Genomic DNA, 21,571 nt, shown 5'->3' on the forward strand with positions numbered 1-21,571 from the left:
TATCATAACAAATACCAAAGAATACTAGAAGTCATGAAATAAGACACTCAAACTAGAAAATCTAGAAGGAATGGATAAATTTCTAGACATAGTTTATCTACAAAAATTGATCCAAGAGAATATGAACTAATTAAACAGATCTGTAATAAGTAATGAGATTGAAGCTTTAATAAAGTCTACCAACAAAGAAAGCCCAGCACCAGAAGGATTAGCTACTAAATCCTATGATTAATAATTCTATCATTAATTAGAATAGGTAGAATAGTAATTAGAATAGAATAATTCTATTATTAAAGAAGAGTTAATACCAATACTTCTGAAATTCTTGCATGAAATAGAAAGGTAAAGAATGCTACTGAACTCATTCTAGGAAGCATTTGACATACAAGCAGACATAAAACAAAGATAGAGAAGTATGAGCCAATCTTTGGTGATCATTATGCCAAATCCTCAATAAATTTCTTGCAAATTTAATTCAACAACACATTAGAAAGATCAAGTACCATAATCAAATTAGTTTCATCCAAGGAATGCAAGGATGGTTCAACATATGAAAATGAATAAAGGTAATTCATCACATAAACAGACCCAAGAACAAAATCACAGGATCATCTCAACTGATGCAGAAAAAGCCTCTGGAAAAATTCAACACTGTACCATGATAAAATCTCTGAAGAATCAGACATTGAAGGAATGTACATCAATTTCATATTACAAACCTGTAGTTTGTAATATGAAACAATTTCCCTTCAAGTCAGGAAAAAGGCAAGTGTTCATTCTCTTCACTCTTACTCAATATGGTATTAGAATTCCTAGCCAGAGTGAAGAGGCAGGAATAAGAAAAAAAGGTATTAAAAACAGGAAGGAAGAAATAAAAATGTCATTATAGGAAGATGATATAATCCTATACTTATTAGACGCTATAGACTCCACTGAAAATCTTTTATCCACTGATAAACACCTTTGAAAATGTACCAAGATATGAACTTAACACTCAATGATCAGTAACATTTCTATATACTTGAAAAACTATGTTTATTTCAGTCCTCTTCACAATACCCAAACTATGGACCAAGTCAAGGGGCCCAACAACAGATGAATGGATTAAGAGATAGGGTACTTATATACCATGGCATATTATAAAACCATAAATGAAAATTTATTACAAATAAAAATGAAATAATTACATCTGCAGAAGAATTGGAGAAAATCATGTTGAGTGATATAGATAAACTCAAAATGTCAGATAGCAATAGCATTTATGTTTTCACTCTTCTTTTGTTCTGGTGCTCAGGATTAAATTCTGGGTGTGGGTGATATCTGTGAGCTTTTTGTGCTTAAGGTTGGTGCTCTACCACTTGAGCAGCACTTCTGAATTTTTTTCTTTTCTTTTTTTTTCTTTTGTCAGTCATGAGGCTTGAACTCAGGCCTTAGTGCTGTCCCTGAGCTCTTTTGCTCAAGGCTAGGGATCTACCACTTTGAGCCATAGTGCCACTTCAGGTTTCTGGTGGTTAATTGAAGATAAGAGTCTCATGGACTTTCCTGCCCAGGCTGGCTTTGAATGGTGATCCTCAGATCTCAGCTTTCTGAGTAGCTAGTGTTACAGGTATGAGCCACTAGTGCCTGGTCATTTTTTTCCCTATATGGAGGCTAGCTGGAAACTCAGAGATCTTTCTACCCAGGCTGGCTGGCTTCAAACCACAGTCCTCAGATCTCAGCCTCAGCTGAGATGTTAGCCTCAGCCTCTTAGTAACTAAGATTATAGGTGTGAGCCACTGGTACCCTGCTTTGTTTTTACTCTTCTATGGAAACTGACCTAAAACACACACACACACACAAACACACACACATTCATGAATATGTGAAATGTACACATATACATATATATACACATGTATAATATGGTTCTAACTTTGGGAAGAGGATGGGAAGAAAGATGAGGATGGATAACTTTGAAATACAATACAATTATAAATATGGCACAAGGAATGTCACTGAAAGTTATGGATTAATAAGGTGTTGTGGGATGAGGGAAAAGAAAGCAATAAAGAGAGTTATTCTGACCAAAATAATATATACATACACGATATACTATAGTGAAACTTCTGTGTAATTAGCACACACTAAAAACTAGAAGGATGACAATAAAGATGGGGTGGGGAACAGCAGCAGTAGTAGAATGTGCCAATGAAGAGTATGAATGTGGTTGATGTAGTTATATTTGTATATATATATATATATATGTTTATATAGAGAGAGGGGGAGGGAGAAAGAGCAATGAAATCTGCTGAAATGTTTTAAGAGGGGTAAGTAGGATAAGAAGGAGTGATAGAGGGGATGAGGTTGATCTGAGTATACAAATATCTCAGGGAAAAGCTCCTTGTAGCAGTAATGTATTTTTTAAAAGCTCTACTCTTAAGCATATCTGCCACTGCAGTTCTTCACATTAAAAATTCCTTAATGTGCATCTTGCAAATGTGTTAGCTTGAGTGTTTTCTTAATGTTGTCCACATCATTTATTTCACAGTAGCATATGAGGGCATTGCTTTACACTAATGATCAGCCAGGGCTTTGTGTATCCTATTCCACAGGTATCTGTAGTAATAAACTGCAGAACAGGACACATGCTCATTCTTAAACTTCTTTCATATTTTGCTTGCAAATATTTTACAGAACCTTGCCATGAGAACACTGCATTGCTGTTTTGAGAGGATTTATCATTAGGAGCTGACAGTGGGGTGGCATCAATTTCCAACTTCAATTTCCAGCTTTGAAAGGAGATGTATTCACGGAGGCATTTGCTTTGCTTTCTGCCTGCTGAGTGTGAAAATCACTGATACAGAGTGGAGTGAGCTTTGGGGATGGCAAAGTTGACAGTCAGGATGTGTGCTTGTTTCTTTTCTTTTCTTCCATATAAAAGAACAGATAATGAGACTAGCATCATAGTATTTCAGGTTTTAGACCCACAGTAATGGCAACTTATGGAAGTAATAAGATTTGCTTTTCAATTTAGTTCTGCTCTTTTTGAGTCACCTTTATAAAGACCTGTGTAAACAGGTGCATTAGAAGGTAGCCAAAGGATGATATCCTTCTGAACTGATCAATGGTGCTTTTCCTAAGGACAACATAGTCTTACCTGTTTGGCACACAGTAGGATTTGATGTTTCCTGCCTAGAGAGATTCCTTATAATTTGCTCTTTATTCAAGTCAAGGAAACAGGAATTGATTGCATGATTTCTAGGCCCTTTCATAACCAGATTTCATGCTAGAAAGTACTGTTTACTAAATGTAAAAATACTTGAGGCACTGGGAAAAAGCCAGAGGGTCATATACCTAGTGCAAAAATACACTGTTCTCACTAAAATATTCTATGGGATGCCTCTCTGGTGCTTCCTACTTATTAGCCTTTAGTAACTCCTCCTAGACACTTTCTCAGTTACTAGATTCAACAAACAGAATCATCTATGTGGTATAACTGTGGCACATGTGGCCATGGATATTTACATAGGACATAATAGCCTTGGTGCTTACAGAAAAAGTGTCTTCAACCTGTTACAGATGGCAAATTCATCAGCCTTTTATCTATTAAGAAACAGTAACAACTTTTTAAAAAAAGAAACAGTAACTTTTTTTGTATTAACTAGAAAAGATTTTGTTACCTTTCTTAGGTTCAAGTAGCTGCTGAATCTCTAGAGGGTTTATGTTATTAGGCTTTCTTATTTTCTTCCTTCCTTCTTTCCTTCCTTCCTTCCTTTGTTCCTTCCTTCCTTCCTTCCTTTGTTCCTTCCTTCCCTCCTTCCTCTTTCTCTCTTTTTCTTTCTATCATCTCTGTATCTACCTCCGCTGACTGCCTTACTTACTCTCACTCTCTTTCTTTTCCATCCAGCCCTATAACTGTACTAGAGAGACGGTGATGATGATCAGCTGATGGGAGTTTAGGGATAAGTGTTCTTGTAATTTAAATATGAGTGCAGACTCCCAGGAAGCTTAAAGTTAATGAATAATTACCAAGCAGTGTATCCAAGTTAGCGTTTATGTTCCTGTTTATTTTTCCTTGGGGTTAAAAGTATCTGATGGGTGGAGAATAACATAGTTTCAGTGATAAACTTGAACTGTCATCAAGGGGATCCTCAAATTCGAAGGAAGTACTATGGGACACATTAAGAAATGAAAGCATACCTGGGATTTGCAGGCCCAGGGTTAGTGTTGAGGAAATAAACAGTGTAGCAGGACAAGGGTGTGTCTGCTAGTTGTGCTCCCCAGAACTGTTGCTAGCTGGTAATGAAAGGTTCCCATTGCCAAGGCAAAAATAAAGCAAATGAAGCAGATGCTGGGAGTTTTCGTAAAAGCCAAACATTTGTTTAGAAACTTTATTTAGAATCCACTAACCATTCTTGAATGTGTGTGTGTGTGTGTGTGTGTGTTAAAATACACCTTTTAATGAATAACAAGAAGAAGAAGCTGGGCACTGGTGGCTCGTGCCTATAATACTACTCAGGAGCCTGAGATCTGAGGATCACAGTTCAAAGCCAGCCTGGGTAAGGAAAGTCTGTGAGACTCTTTAATTAAGCACCAGAAAACCAGAAGTGGTGCTGTCATTCAAGTGGTAAAGTATTTGCCTTGAGCTGAAGAGCTCAGGGACAGCTCCTAGGTCCAGAGTTCGAGCCCCATGACCACAGAGAGAGAGAGAGAGAGAGAGAGAGAGAGAGAGAGAGAGAGAGAAAGAAAAAAGAATGACCTTACCCTTTCCTTTCCCTTTCCTTTCCTTTCCTTCCCTTCCCTTTCCTTTTTCCTTTCCTTTCCTTTCCCTTCCCTTCCCTTCTTTCCTTTCCCTCCTTCCTTTTTTTAGGCCCAAGACCAGGACTGAAACTTGAAGTCAGCACCTGCCACTTTTGCTCATTGGCTAGCACTCTTCAAACTGAGCCATGCCTCCAACTCCTATTCTCTTCTATTAAGTCCTGAAATTCAGGAATAGGGGGTCTGATTATAGTCACTTGCCCATTTCTCCAGGATAACTGGTGTAAGCAGGCAAGAAATAGTCCTGATTCTAGTATTTTTTAATCTGCCTTTTTTTCTGGTTGAAGAGATCCAGTTGGTAAACTTGGTTATGAATTAAGAAGCTTCTTCATATAGTTTGCAACTCCTATGACTGGGTCAACTTTATAACATTAAAGGGGAAGGAATAGAGAGGCAGAAATACAAACAAAATAAGTTAGCATTACACACGCAACGCTCTACATGCCACATTAAGCACTTGACATCCATTTCATTCCCACAACCATAATGGGTATAATTGGTGATTACACCCATTTTACAGGAAAGGACTGGGAGTCACAGAGGAGGTAGCTACTCTGCAGGTAGGTGGTGGCATCTGAACCAGTGAGTAGCATCTGAGTCAGGCAGTGAGGCTGCCTGGAGCATCTTAAAACACTATCATGCTATCCACATCCTCTCATTGCACCCCTAAGCATTACAGGACAGGTGACATCCTCTGCAATTCCCAGCTTCGGGATTCACAGCTGCGGGGCATCATGAAACTTCTAAATGCCAGCAAAGCTGAGATTCCAAGTGGAGCTTAGACTCCAAAGCCCTGGGGAAGAGGAGCACCTCAATGAAATTTCTCAACTGCTCCAAGCAGAGTCATCATGTGATGGTCCTTAGGAAGTCTGCTTGGAGATAAATGATTTATACAACTTGAGGGCAAGGAAGGACCCCATTCTGTCACTACAGGGAATTCTGGCCCCTAACATGGTGTATAACTTATATGAGAGCTCCCTGAACATTTGATGGACTTAAAAATTAATTGTAGTCATCACATGTGGTAACTCATTGTTTACCATCTTGCCCTATAAATACAAGCTCCTCCTTTAGCTGGAACTTGCTATGGACTTAACAAGTCCTGTTCTCGGTGCTTGGAATATATTAGTGAACAAATAAAGATCTTCACTCTTTGTGCATTTAGCTTTGAATGCCTCACAGAGTATCTTGGTTTTCAATGAATATTTACTTAATGAATAAATGATTCAATTATAAGGTGAAGAAAAGGAAGAGGGAAGAAACAACAGAGAAAAAGATATACTTGGGGTTGGCTCTAGCAACCAAAATATACTTATTAAAATCTTAACAGGCTTGCAATTAGTAAGGATGATCATTTTTATTATTTGGCTCATCTTTAAACATGACATTCTACCAAATATATTTCAGTTTCAAAACTGAAGTCAGAGCCAACCTCTGAAAGAGAACATGGGTTCCAGGATGCAGCATTTGCCTTGCTGACAGATTATTTTTCCCCCAATTATATTCTCCAGAGCTGTCTCTGCTCACTGCTTTCTAAAAGGTGACTTTCCAAGGCAAGTTTTCTCCCAGTAATTAGAGATATTTATCTTAAAGCTCATTTGGTGTTAGCAGCGAGGTTTCAGGCTGTCATCCACATTGTTATTGACTCTTTCAATTAGAGGCAATGGCATTTCACCTCCATGCAAAATATTAGTAAATTAACAATCCTCACTCTGCATTCATTGGGGAAATCTACTCTGCTAGTGATGACGAACATGACAAGCAGGGAGTAATGAGAGACACTGGTGATACCATTCAGCCTTGCACACATCAATTAAAACTCTGGCTCTTCACCTTGCAGTTGAGGTTCAGTCCTTTTTCACAACACAATGCAAAAATCAGCATTGGTAATTGATGAAAAAAATACACAATCATTCCCAAAATAGCCACAGAAATATTTACTCTCTTTTTCCTGAATCTTTCCTATTACTCACTGTCTGTTCTAAGCCAAAAAATGAACTCTAGCATTATGAACAATTTTTCAGATCAGATTTACAACTCTCTGACATGATAGCTTTGACCCAATGAGCAACTGTAATGAATATTTCAAGACTGTCAAATTCGGTATTCAAATGTCATGATGGTCTCTTTCAGGTCTAAGGGCATCTTTGTCTAATGAGAGTAATTTTAACCCAGGAATTGTTAGGTCATAGAAAGTTTGTTGGATGTTGTTGCCTCAAACTAGAAACTAGATTCTTTTGGGGACTTACCAGCCCACTAGCAAGAATCATGGATCTTGTTGGAAGGGCCAAGAGTAGACAGGAGGCTGTGTTGAGACTTTGCCATTGCCTGGCTATTGTAGAGCTCCTGTGGGTTGAGTGTTGTGCTGTATAAAGGTCTTTCTTCAGATGGCTTGGGATCCTACTGTTCTCCTCTGGGATTTAGTATTTAAATTTGACATTGTGGGGAATCACATATTGAGTTCAGCCTTTGTCTCTACTGTTCTAGATTCTAAGAACTGCATTAACTAGTAATCTTGGTCATCTGTCATTGAATATAATAAACTACAAAGCAGACTGAATATTTAGAAAAATGTTAACATTTTTACTCTTCCAAATAAGCAAAGAAATAACTCCTCCTAATTCAATACACTGTCACCTCTTCATGTCAAGACATTAGGAAATCAGAATCTAATATACTTCTGTAGTACATTATGATACAGAAGACTTAAGACAATTTAACAGCACAGCAGGCCAACTGTTACTTAGAAGTCTATCAATTTTGCAACATTTTCAAAGGCAGAAACATTGTGGAACTGGACAAATAGTGCTGAAAATAATCAAAATAGTTAACTTCAACATACCTCTTTTTTTTTACTTGAGAAGTATAGACTTCTAGACAAGGTTAAATATTTTTTATCTTTCATAAAAATCAACTAAAATAAAATAAAATACGTAAAAAGAAACATAATGGCTAAATAAAGACAAGTCAGAGCTAGGCGCCGGTGGCTCACGCCTATAATCCTAGCTACTCAGGAGACTGAGATCTGAGGATCGCAGTTCAAAGCCATCCCGGGCAGAACTCTGTGAAACTCTTATCTCCAATAAACCACCAGAAAACCAGAAGTGGCGATGTAGCTCAAGTAGTAGAGTGCTAGCCTTGAACTGAAGAGCTGAGGGACAGCGCCCAGGCCCAGAGTTCAAGCCCCACAACCGACCAAAAAGCAAACAAACAAAAAAGGGCAAATGATTGATTTTTGAAAAATGATTCTTTTGCCCTTCCCAAAGGCACTTCATAAAGTCAAGCAGCTAAGTGATAAAATACAAACATGACAAGTGAGAAAGTACAAACACGATCATTCTTGGACTGGGCATGTGAAAGTAAAACTAACTTACTGTCATTATGAGCCCCTTCTCCTGGAAGTATTTAACCAATGGAGCAGCGTTTTGCTTGAAGTTTATTAGTCTCCTTTGGGTAGCTTTGAGGTTGTCATCAGGCCGCCCTTGCTGTTCTGCACGTTTCAGCAATCTTTCTTTGAGCCTCTGATTGGCACAAGCCAGGAATACCACCAAGTCAGGAGTACAAATCTGTGGAGAATATCAGACAAGAAGAGAGACATTCAACATACCAAGTGATGTAGCTGTGGGCAATGGTATTAGCCTCCTTTTCGTCTATCCTTGACCCTCAACATTTTTGTCAACTTGTTTCCCAGGCTGTCATTTTACATTTGGCCAGGGTCCATGTAAAAGGCATGGGGCAGGAGGAAGTGGTTCTCCATAGTTCTGAAAACAGTTTTTCTTCATGTTCATATAAATTTCCTAGTTGAATTAAGAACAACACTAGCCAAACTTTGCCAAAGTATATGCAACCTGATTTTAGAGGAGAGTGACTATTGGGAGATAGATGATGTCTACAGCAAATAGACTTTTGCTATTTTACTCTCTGCTGTATTTTTCAAATTACCTACTGCATATCAGGCCCAGTGTGAAGCTTTTTCCTTACACCACTGCTAGAATTTAAAACTATGTACGGGGTAAATGGTGTCTTGGTTTTATAGATGTGAAAACTATGACTCTGAGACACTTGGTCTCATCGTGAAGGTAAAAAGTTGATATTGTAATCCAGGTCTATTTGCTATATGCTCAGTGCCTTTCACTATGCTTCTGTGAGGATACCAAGCAATGCCATGAAAAGAGCCTATGAAATAAAATTTTTACTTATGTGAATTAAAACGAGTTTTGCAATAAAAGGCAATGTGACCACATGAAGTGAATTTAGTTTATTGTTGACTGAGGGACAAGGCAAGGCAAAAAGGCAGTTTTGCATAGTTGTTCAAAGCAATAATTTCCTATTTTTTATTGGATACTCCTGTTAATAATTTTGAGTGGCCTCGTTGTCAATAGACATATACCTCTTAATTTATAAATGATACAGTTATTTATGATATACACACATTCCTAATATAAATATAGGATGCACATTATAAAATACACACAAAGATACAAATTTTAGAGGTGACAATATAAGATTCATTGTTTTTGATGTTTTCTCCCCACACCACAGTGGATTGTCTTCTGTACTCTGCAGATCACTAGTCAGAGAAAATGGATTTTGGAGGCTGGAACAGGTGGATTCTAGGTTTTTCCCAATGACTAAGCGTCTGAGGGACAGGCACATGGTTTAACATTGTTAAGCTAAGCTTCGGTATCTATAGACATATCTGATCTACCTCCTTGAGATATTACCACAATGAAAAAAAAAAGAAAAGTCCAATATAAACTCAAGCAATTCAAGCCATGTTTTGCTTTCATGGGTTCTATGCGTTTTTCTCCATTACCTTCTTGTTTATGTTTTGTTGTTTTTTTTTCCCTCTTCACTCATATTTCTGATTCCTCAAACCCCCAAGTGGACATTTTCTCAGGCCATAACTCATACATTTTTCCTCTCCATGTTTCATTCTCACAGTGACTCTCCAAGTGCTTTGTCTCCCCTACTACCCTCCTGTTGATGGAAATCCAACCTACATTTCAGCACAGACTTTCAAGAGCCTTTCAGACTGGCATTTTCAAGTGTCTGTGTGACAATTCCATTTGTACATCTTTGAAGTTACTTGTGACTCAGCACCTTTCCACCTAAGGAGGGAGACTGGACTCCAGACATCCCCACGTATTAGGCAAGCACTCTATCACTTGAACAATTTCCCCAGCCCTTTGATTTGTGTTTTGTTTTAGAGAAAAGATCTTCCTAACTTTATTGTGACTAGCTCTGAGCTTGACATCCTCCTGCTTCTGCTTCCTAAGTAGCTGAGATTACAGATACGTACTAACATATCTGAACACAGAAACATACTTGTTCATACTGAGTTTTAGTCTAGAATCTGTCATTTATCAGTTGTTTGTCCTTGGGTAAATTGTTCTAATCCCTCTTACCTGTTTTCTGAACTATAAAGAAAAGGGGAAACTCCCAACATAGTCACTCTGTATTTTCAAACTTTTCTTTTTGCCAATTCACTGTCCGTGAGCTTTTTTTTAAAAAAAATAAACTTTTAGCTACCAGGCTATGCCACTTAAACCATAGCTCCATTTCTGGCTTTTTCTTTTGGGTAATTTATTAGAGATAAGAATCTCGGGACTGGGAAGGTGGCTCAGTGGTAGAGCACTTGCCTTGCATGCATGAGGCCCTGGGTTCCATTCCTCAGCAACACATAAGCAAAAAGAAAAAAGCCGGAAGTGGCGCTGTGGCTCAAGTGGTAGAGCACTAGCCTTGAGCTGAAGAGCTGAGGGACAGCACCCAGGCCCAGAGTTCAGGCCCCACAACTGGACCCCCCCCCTCAAAAAAAAAAAGAATCTCATGGACTTTCCTGCGTGGGCTCTTTTCAAACCTCCATCCTCGATCTCAGCTTCCTTAGTGGCTAGGATTAAAGGTATGTGCCACTGGCACCTGGAATATTTCCAAAACTTTTAAATATATGTAAATTAGTTTTGAGAAACTTAAATAAGTTAGATAAACACTTGTAACTGTTGAATGATATATGATAGAGTCCCTGAAGTTAAAACTTCTATTTTAAGGCTGGGAAGGTGGTTTAATGGTAGATAGCTTGCCTTGCATGCATGAAATCCTGGGTTTCATTCCTCAGTACTACATAAACAGCTTTTGCTGGAAGTGGCACTGTGGCTCAAGTGGTAGAGTGCTAGCCTTGAGCAAAAGAAGCTCAGGGACAGTGCCCAGGCCCTCAGTTCAAGCCCCAGGACTGGCAACAAAATAAAGCAAAACAAAACACCCCAAAACTTGCATTTTAATTAAAGATTATACTTAGAAATTAATATTTAATATCATCTTTGGTAAAATTCTGCTTTACCTGATATAATGAGGAAAACATTTAAAAATTGACTGTAAAAATTACATAAGGAATAAGAAAACTTTTTGGTAAACCAATTAAAATGTGTTCAGTTTGATAATACTATATATTAAAACACAGGAAAAAAAACACCCTGAACTACCTGGTCAATATTGAATACTTATAAAATGTCTTGAATTAAAAAATTTTATTATATTGTACTAAAAAATAAAATGGTTGATACTAATAACGCATTTAGTGTTTTGTTTCAGGCTGCAAATGTTACTCTACACAACACGATGAGGCTGCAAGAAGCCTTTGAATGTTAATTATCAGTGTACTTTTTTTTTTGTCTTTTTCTGTTGACTTTTAGAGCACCCAAGATAGCCGAAATTAATTAATTAATTTTGTCCACTATGGGGCTTGAACTCAGGTCCTAGGTGCTATCCCTGAGCTCTTTTTGTTCAAAGCTAGGTGCTTTACCACCTTGAGGAAAGTCTCAGGGATTTTCCTGTCTGGGTTGGCTTTGAATAGTGACTCTCAGATCTCAGTCTTCTGATTAGCTAGGATTGCAAGAAGTACTCACTTGAAACTTATTTTTTATGCCTGAATAAAATTGTATCTTTTATATGAATAAGTTGTAGGAGTTTTCATTTTCATTTTGCAATTTTTGATGTGCTGAGGTTTGACCTCAGGGCTTCAGACTTCCTAGGCAAGGGAGTGACACTTAAACCATGTCCCTAGCCATGTTTGCTTTAATTAGTTTTCATATGGAGTTTTCCCAGAGTTGGCTTCAGACCATGACCTTCCTACTTATACCTCCATGTATCTGGGATTATAGGAGAAAAATACCATGCCTGATTTGCTCTTTGCTAATTTTTTGCTTAGACTGACCTCAAAATGTTATCTGCTATCTCTACTTCCCAAGTAGCTGGGACTAGATTTGAGCCCAGCCTTTCTAGTAATTTTACATTAAAAAATCAGAAAACAAAAACTTGAGTGATTTTTTTTATTGGTTTTGCTTTTAAATGTTGGTCATGGGGTTTGAACTCTGGGCCTGGGTGCTGCCCCTGAGTTCTTCAGCTTAAGACTAACCCTCTACCATTTGAACCACAGCACCACTTCCAGTTTTCTGGTGGTTTATTGGAGATAAGAGTCTCATGGATTTCCTGCCTGGGCTGGCTTTGAACTGTGATCCTCAGATCTCAACCTCCTGAGTAGCTAGGATTACAGGTGTGAGCCACAGGTGCCTGGCTTTGAATGGTTTTATGTAAGATTTTTTGCTCAATGGATGCAACTTCAGCTCTGACAAAGATGACTTTGAGGTGAATCTGCAAAACTATTCAATTTTACAACTATGATTAGTTTGCTAGCTTCCCTTCTTATAAATTAAAAGGAAAAAATCCCTTATAACTCTGAATAAGAAAAATTAAAACATAAAATAGTCAAGACAATCTCAGTAGTTAGCAACAGTGAGCTGATTATGGCGTGACCCCATCTGCAAGCAAGACTCCTGATTCCTAGCAACTCCTGTACCCCAAATATCTGTTCCTCATGGCCATACACATTCTATTTCAAATGGAAAAATATACTTAAATTGCTTATGTCTTTCTCATAAAATTTAATTTTAAAAAAAGCAGACAGCATTCTATCTCAAAAGATGTGAATCCTCTAGCAAGTGTTCAATGAGCTGGACCCTGATGGCTCACCTGTAATCCCAGCTACTCAGGAGGATGAGATCTGAGGATCACCATTCAAAATCAACCTGGCACAAAAGTCCAGGGGACTCTTTATCTCCAATTAACCAGCAAAAAACTAGAAGTGGAGGTGTGGCTCAAGTGATAAAGCACTAGCCTTGAGTGGAAAAAGCTAAATGAGGGAGGAATTTACTGAGTTCAAACTTCGGTACACACACACACACACACACACACACACACACAAAACACACACACACACAAAACACACACAAATACACACACACACACACACAAAACACACACACACACACAGAGTGTCCAGGTAACTCCACTTGTGACGTGTAGAGGAAGCATTATAAGATTTTTCCACTCCTTTTCTTAGCCTTTGTCCCCTTAAATGTGAGCTGATTGAATGAGTGAGCTAATGAATCTTAAAAATACACCACAATAAAAAAGACATATCATTTTTGTCTACATGGCAGCAAGTTTCTTAATTGCTGATAGTATTTCTCCTCTCAAATCAAATAAGTCAATGTTCTTTTATTTCTGTTACTGCATGGTAAATTCAGTCTTTATCCATTTTTAAGCCCCATTGAGCCATTGTTCTGTTAAAAAGAATCAGTGACTGCCTTTGTAAAAGCAAAGACATTCACTGTGTCAGACTACAAAGTGGGCTCAGTTTAACACTCCCTATTGTCAGGGATTTTCATTGTTCTGCTCATTATTAAGATGTGTAAAGTCAGCTTAACTTCCATAATTCACATCAGAAACCAGGAAGCCAGATATTAAAGAAATGGAAAAACTGGAATTATGGAAAACATATACAAAAACCCCCAACAACACTGGAGGCTAGCTCATCAAATGAATGCCAAACTTGTAATCATCTCCACATTCTGATGACAAATTATTTTAAAACTTGAACAAATTATTTTAAAACTTCTGGTCTTGGTGTTTCTTATAATGAGCACTTAGTAATCAGCAGACAGAACTTTCACTGCTTGATGACTCTAACTGGAAAGTTGTTTCTAAAATGGGGCTAAAATTGGTTTCCTTCTCTGCCTATGGGGAAAATGTAATCTGTTACTTTTTTAAACCATTAAACATTTTATTAAACATACATAATCATCATCAAGGCTAGACTAGATCATTCTAAAAGGGAAAAAGATAGATAATTGGACTTGACTATTATTTTATATAGATACAATTTTGCTGATCACTGATCTAGAATAATCACTAAAAAGTGGTAAACCTAGCAGATGGTTAAAATAAAAGCTGATTTAAAAAATGAAGAAACAAAGTGAGTGGGACAGATAGAAAGTCAATTGTAAAATAACAGAGTCAAAGACAAATATATAAGCTGTTGAGTTAAATTTAGTCAAATTATTCCAATTTTTTAAAAGATTTTTTTAGACTTCTTTTAGCCTCAATTCTCTTTGGAAACCAAAAGTGACACTGGGGTGTGGCTTAGTGGTAGAGCACATAATTAGCATGCACCAGGACCTTTATTCAAGCCCAGTGTGATCCCTTACTCTTCAAAAAAAAAAAAAAAGAGGGAAGAAAAGAAAGCAGAAGCTGAGATGGAATTTGCTAGTAGCTGGTAAGGGAGTGGGGAGGATGAATGTTGCAGAGATGCCTACTGCAGCGGCCTGGGAGTCCCAAGAAGCCTATGTGAGAAAATGATTCCTCCGGTCCTATATTGTGGCCAAGAGCTGCTTCCTCCTTCACACTGTGCCTGTGCACTGTGCATATGTCTCAGGGCAGAAAGTCACACACAACGAGTGCTGCACCTTACACTGGCAAAAAACTGGTCACAGGAGAAATGGCCAAGAAAGAGGTAGACTGAGCTTAGGAAATGGGGCATGCATGGAAGAGCTTGCTATGGTAGCACACTCTAAATATAGAGATGCAGAATAGTTAAAAAATAAAGGGATGGAAAAAACATCCCAACAGAAAATGGATAAAAATAAACAAATCAAATATCAGACAAAAAAGTGGACTGTAGGGAAGAACTATTATTACAGCTAATGAATGCTACTTTGTTGTAGTAGGTTTGATTACTTAGAAAGAAATATAACTCTTAGTTTGTATGACCTAATAATAAAAGGCTCAAAATATTCAAAGCCAAATTGAGATAGAATTAAAAGGAGGCACAAATCTACAATCACTAGATAGGACTTACTGCATATTTCAAATAGCTGGCAACACAAATTCAAAAAAAAAACAGTAAGAATTTAGCAGATTGCCACATACCCTGGGTTTGAACCACACAAAAGTCAATCAATTAATCAATCAATCAAAATATAAATAAGTTTAAAAATATAAATGTAAGAAAATATTCATATTAAGGAATTTATAATATAATACTTGGGTCAAATAAAAGCATGAAAGAAATAAAAAATTAAATGACAGTAAAATTTTTACTTCCTCAAACTTGGTGTACATAGCCAAATACAGTGATAGGAGTGTCTATTGCTTTGGATACATTTGTTGGGGTAAAAAGGAAAGTGAGATAATGATCTAAAGATCTATCAAAATTTAAAAAAAAATTGACATTCTAGATCTACTAAAAAACCCCCAGAAAGGTAGAGAAGAAATTAACAAAAAGAGACTACAACTAAGCATTTAGTTATATTAATTGGACAGATGTGTAGAAAAACACAACAACACTGACAAAAAATAAACAGAAAATCAGAATAGAAGAAAAATAGAAGAATAGAAGAAATAGAAGAAAAAACTTAAGAAAATAAATTCCACTTGTAAGTCAAAACTCTCACTCAAAGAAAATTAATAGCATATGAAAATGACCTGTGGATGTAGTTCAGAATTATGCCAACTTTGTGCTAGATTTTACTCAGCACAGGAGATAAAGCAAGAGCCCAACTTAAGCATGCTATCTGCTAGCTCAGATGGAGCTCTGCCAGTTGGAGGAGACAAACCACAAAGAACTTCACAAACATGTGTCAAATTGCTACTGTGGTGAGTGCCACAGGGCAGAATGGAGTAGCAGATTCTATGAAAATGGGTTATGGAGTTTCCAGGTTTTCTGGAGAGCCACAGAGGAGACACTAAAGGGAGCTGAAATAGGAAAGAGGAAGGATCAACCAGAGATACATTAGGAAGGAAGAGAGGTCTTTCAAAAGAACATAAATTCACAGAGAAGGTAGGCCCATGGGCCTCAGGACAACACTTAGGTTTTGTTTGAGGATTGCAGCTCTCAGGAAGAGAATATTTTAGACATGTCCATCTTGGTGAGGAGGTAAACCATTATATAATTCTTTCTAAGGATAGTAGAAGGAATTAACATCTTGATTGGATTTTTTCCAAATTAAACTTGATGTTTGCAGGTAGAAGATTCTAGACACTGGAACAGATAAAGTATAACCCTAGCAAAATATGAAGTTATATTCTGTGTTCAAATGAAGCTACATAGGCCCTGCAGTCACATTGTTGTCCTTATGGGCTCTGTGGTATGAGCTAATAGAACCACAGGTCCAAAAGAAAAGACAAAAAGTAGGAGAATGTTCATTTCTCAGGAAAGCAAGTTTCCAGTATCATTCCTCCCCATCTCCCTCTCTTCACATGAAAACAGGGACTGAGAATGTTGCTTAGCAGTTAGCATTTAGCATGAGTGTGAAGCTCTGGGTTTGATTCCTAACACCATCAACATGGTTCCATATTTTTAATCAGCTAGTTTAAATGAGAAGAAAAAGTGTGGCTGCAGTGGGTAAGAGCAAGACCATTCACTGTTCTGTAGCACTATGCAGAGGAGTAGTCTGTTTCAATGGTATTTGTAAGAGGTTTAAGAAGCATGGCCATCTCTCCCTCTGCCATTCATCTTGCTGTATGAGCATGTTTCTTTCTATACAGCTAGTGAGATCTGCTGGACTTAATTCTCAGGAGCCCCTCCTACCATGGCATTGCCTGTATCAACAAATTTTTTTTTTTGAGGAGAGTAGGACAATCTGATATGGGGGTTGTGGAAATAGGGGTTGGAGAAAGCCATTTGACTTGGTTCTAGACTCTTGGCTACCTCACACCCAGAAGAAAGGAATTTGGATACAAAGTTTGGAAATAGTTTCACAGTAAAAGATTGTTTTGCTGTTTACTGTTATCCCTACATCTATTTAATTTAGATGATGCCTTAGATTATTTTCCTCTGCTATGTTTCCAAGCAACTTCACCAAATTTTCGACCTTGGTGATATGAGAGTAATATATATTTCCCTGACTTCTGAGGCTCATACTCTAGTAGTTCAATGGAAAGAGAATTATGGAGGGGGCAGGCTTGAATGAGATGGCTGTCAAAGGATACTAAATTTTAGTTAGGAGGAGAAAAAATTAAGTCTATTGTGTAAGTGACCACTATGATTAATAACAATGTATCATATTCTTGAAAATAGCTTTACATTTTCTCATCACAGAAACTGGCAGGTGTATGATAAGGTAGTGCAGATAATAATGAACTTGATCTGGTCATTCCATAATACATACATATTTTAAAATATCCTATTATCCCCATGTTAATAAACTGTTGTGTGCAACTTTTGCCAATTTCAGAATAATTAAGTGGAAGTAATTGCAAACTATGATAAGCAAAATGATTACAAAAGTAAGGAAGTAAAAAGGAGGTAATTCTTAAAATACCAGGAGTAGGTGAACATATTTTTTTCCTAGCCTTCTTTTCTTTCAGGAAAAATACCATCTCTTCTTCTATTATTGCTAAAGTTACATGATTTAAATCTGTTTCACTGGGGTGAGCCCTGGGCCAATGTAAAAAGGATGCTACAATGTATCACAATGTATCGGTTGTCTTTGCATTTATAGTTCTTCCTAAATATCCTGTGGGAGCCTGTCTGAGATACACATTGAGGAGATCTACTGTCTTCATCTATGGAGTTAGGATCCAGGAAAATGCTTTATTTTGAAAAGAAACAGGATATGTAGAAGTTTGTGGTCGAAATGGGTGCTTAGTGAGGTTTTTAGTGTACTTAAATGTGAAATAACATGGTAGCCTGGCATAGAAGCATTTGCCTATAATCTATTGTATAACTGGTTTGCTACTCAGGAGGCAGAGATGAAAGGATTAGACCATTTGTCTAGGCAAAATTAGTGAGACACTACTGCATAAACAAAGCTGGGTGGTCATGTATTGAATCTGTGTTCCCCGCAAATGGGGAGGGCATGCAAATAGCTGATTTTGGTTGGAGGCAAGGCTCCTCCCTCCCAGAAAAGAATGAGACATCAACAACAAAACTAAAGCAACAAGGACATGGGATGTGGCTCCAATGGTAGAGCACTTGTCTAGCAAGCATGAGGCTCTGAGTTCAAACTTCCTCCCACCCCAAAAAAGTAAAATTACACTAACCAAAGTCCAAAATTGATCCATAGAGTTAAATACAAAAATATTATGATGTTATTTTGTTTCACTTAGGGAAATAAGTTGTTTATGACACTTGCATTTTAGAGGTTGGACATTTCCTGTTGAAATGCTGTATTTCATCCATTTCACTGACTTTGTGGTAATCATCAATATGTACCTTGTTTTTGTTGTTTTAGGGAAGTAGCTATCTGGATTACGTTGTCCTATCCACAATTTGTCACAAGCCAAATTAGTCATATGTGCCAGAGGCTATCAGTAATGGTTTCAAAGATATATCATTAAAGTTAGTTTGTGAAGATTACATTTCTGCAGCTTGATTTTAGAGATGCAAATCTTCATTTCAATAAAAGCATCTGGGTACATTAGGAAGACAAGATGTAGGAATTTAATGAAGAAGAAAAACTTTATTTCATAGCAGGTTGACAACAGGAAACAAATGTAAACTTACGGTTCTGTTTTTCCCCCCATCATGAGTGATATGTTCCCTGACACCCAGGATTAAAAAAAATTCCATACGATAGTTTCTCTCCTTGCTACTTCTTTATTTTCATAATCTCTTTTTTTTAAAAAAACAGTATAATTATCCCCATTTAACCAACTGGTTTCAAATTGACAAATAACAATTGCATATATTGATTGGGTATAATATGCTGCTTTAAAATATATCTCCATCATGCTTACTAATTTTTATGGGAGAAACCTTTTAATTACCACCACTGATCTGATTATTTAGACATCATTCATTCATTCATGTATTGTCTAGTGTTTCCTAAGATCCTGTTAAGAGCAAGAAGTGCAGGAAAGGTTAATGCAGACTAATGGACTGGCATTATCTTCCATGCCAAGCAGCTGGGGTTATCTCTTACACACTTGGGAGTATTGTATTATTCTAATTTAGAATGAGAGCCATTGGAAGTACAAGGGGCAGGCTGGGTAGGGAGATAGCGAGGTAAGGGCAGGATCTGGAGAGCCAATAAGCCTGAACTGTCTATAATAATTTGTCTCATATGCAGAGAGGTCCAGTAAAATAAAAAATGTAAGACACAGTCATTATCCTTTGCATTAACTTTTATAGATAGGTTTGATTTGAATGACTACCTAGGAAATAAAGAGAACCATTAGTGTCAACATTAGATAGGGCACTGACATAAAACAGATGGGCATGCCAGATGGGCCTGTAATTCCAGCTACTTTTGAGGCCAAGAGGCAGGAGGATAACAAGACTGAGGCCAGCCTGGAAAACATAGCCAGATGCCATTTCAAAAAACCACCAAAAACAAAACAAAACAAAACCCAAGGGACTTTATGAGAATTTGAAGCAGAGGGAGAAATGGTAGCTAAGAAGAAGAGTTCAAGTATACATAGATGTATCACTCTTCTTAGTCTCTGGGATAAACCAAGTGTACCTGATGACAAAGGCAACAGTATAGATTCTTCATTAGTTGTACATATGATGGTCCAAAAAGAAGAAAAAATGAGCACCAACTAGGAAAAGGTCACAGAATTGGAAGACTGGTAGATGATGCTATCATCACCTTTAAGGGCTTTCTTTAGTAGATTTGGTAATGGTTACCATTTAACCAATTTCTAAACTAACCTCTTTCTCCCTGATTTCCTGTAACACTTAAATGACTTCCATGTCTAAGATGGAACAATTGTCATTACAATGTGAACACCAATCTAACTTATATTGTCTACTGTGCTCATAAATACATGGAAGCAAAAAAGATCCTTCAAAAGATCTTTTAGGAGCCAACCATTGCTGGCTCATGCCTGTAATCCTAGCTACTCAGGAGGCTGAAATCTGAGGATCATGGTTTAAAGCCAGTTCAGGCAGGAAAGTTCATGACACTCTTACCCCCAATTAACCACCAGAAAACTAGAAGCAGTGCTGTGGCTCAAAGTGGTAGAGCACTAGCCTTAAGCAAAAAACCTCAGGGACAGCAGCCAGGCCTCTTAAGCTCAAGCCCCAGTGTTGGCAAACACACACACACACACACACACACACACACACACACACACAAAACAACCAAAAAACTCTTAAGAAGATCATATGGTCATATGGTCTCAGCATATGGTCTGGTCCAAAACCCCATTTGGTCTATTATACAGAATTAGCTTTCAAAAAAGTTAATAGAGCTAAATATAGAGTAGATTTTACTCTCACCAAATAAGATAAGCGGTATTCCTTTGAAAAACAAGAACAGTGTCTTTCTTCCTGACCTACCTATTTTAGACTCTTAGATTCTAAGCTTTGAGTCACACTGCACTCATTCAAAAGATGTATTAGAATGTAATTGAGAAATTCTTAAAGCAAGAAACACATTTTCAGATCTTTAAAGGCATTTATTAGTTGAAAATGAAGCTCAAGTATGCATTAAATGTGCACAGGTATTGTGATAATATAAAATAGATAAGAAATTAGGTGGCAGTTCCATGAATACTCCATGTACAAATTCATTGAATGGAAAATAGGCTGAAAATTCACCTCAAAATGTCATTATAAGGTATGAAAGATTTCCATCTGGAATTAAGATATAAGTTTCTTTAGAAAAAAGAAACTCACTGGTGTTGCTCCAAAGAAAATTGAAATGTTTTTCTTAGGTTAATATGTGTGGCTGAAATAAATACTTCAAAAGAGAATTCATGTTTAATACAGTTCTGTTTCACATTAAATCTCATTTATCTACTTAGTTACTCACTCATGCTCATATTCATTAAATCACTTTTTTTATTGTGAAAATACCATACAGAGGGGTTACAATTACATGGGAAAGGTAATGAGTACATTTTCTTTTTTTTTCAGCACAACTATGTTTATTTAATGAGTACATTTCTTATCAAACATTGTTGCCTCCTCCTTTGTTTCCCCTTCCCATCTCTTCCCATCCCCCCTTCCCCCACAGCCAAAGATGTAAAGTTTGTTTTTTTTTGACATAACATCTTGCACATCTCATTTGGGTCCACCTGTATCCCTATTTAAACGATTTGTTTTTGCCCTTCCCCTCCCCAAATTGTACCAACATCAAATACAGTGAGAGCAGGGGTTATACCATCGGGGAGGGACATACAAAGCAACAAAGAAATCATCTTATAAATATGTTAGAAACAATCACAAGAAAGAAAAAAAAACATTTAAATCCTTATCTTGGGGTTCATTTCGCCTAAATCAACTTATCTGATTGTTTCTGCTTGTCTCAGACATATACCAGTAATTGCAAATAAGGGAAACCATGGGACCTATGTTTCTTTGGGCCTGGCTTACTTCACTTAATATAATTCTTTCCAAGTCTTTCCATTTCCTAACAAATGGGGCAATGTCATTCTTTCTCATGGAGGCATAGAATTCCATTGTGCATATATACCACATTTTCTTGATCCA

The 21,571-nt window shown here is 37.3% G+C and overlaps 1 protein-coding gene across 1 annotated transcript in view; it reads right to left on the reverse strand.

Moving 5' to 3' along the window:
- Ak5 (adenylate kinase 5) overlaps window positions 1–21,571 on the reverse strand; it is a gene marked incomplete at its 3' end in the record, with an annotated part of 163,191 nt that overhangs the window by 90,047 nt on the left and 51,573 nt on the right. Inside the window, exon 6 of the mRNA XM_013035874.1 lies at window positions 8,172–8,363. Within this exon, the coding sequence (XP_012891328.1) occupies window positions 8,172–8,363 (192 nt within the window). The remainder of the gene's footprint in view (window positions 1–8,171; window positions 8,364–21,571) is intronic.

This window comes from Dipodomys ordii, unplaced genomic scaffold, assembly GCF_000151885.1.
Source record: "Dipodomys ordii isolate 6190 unplaced genomic scaffold, Dord_2.0 Scaffold228, whole genome shotgun sequence".
Classification (NCBI taxonomy): domain Eukaryota; kingdom Metazoa; phylum Chordata; class Mammalia; order Rodentia; family Heteromyidae; genus Dipodomys; species Dipodomys ordii.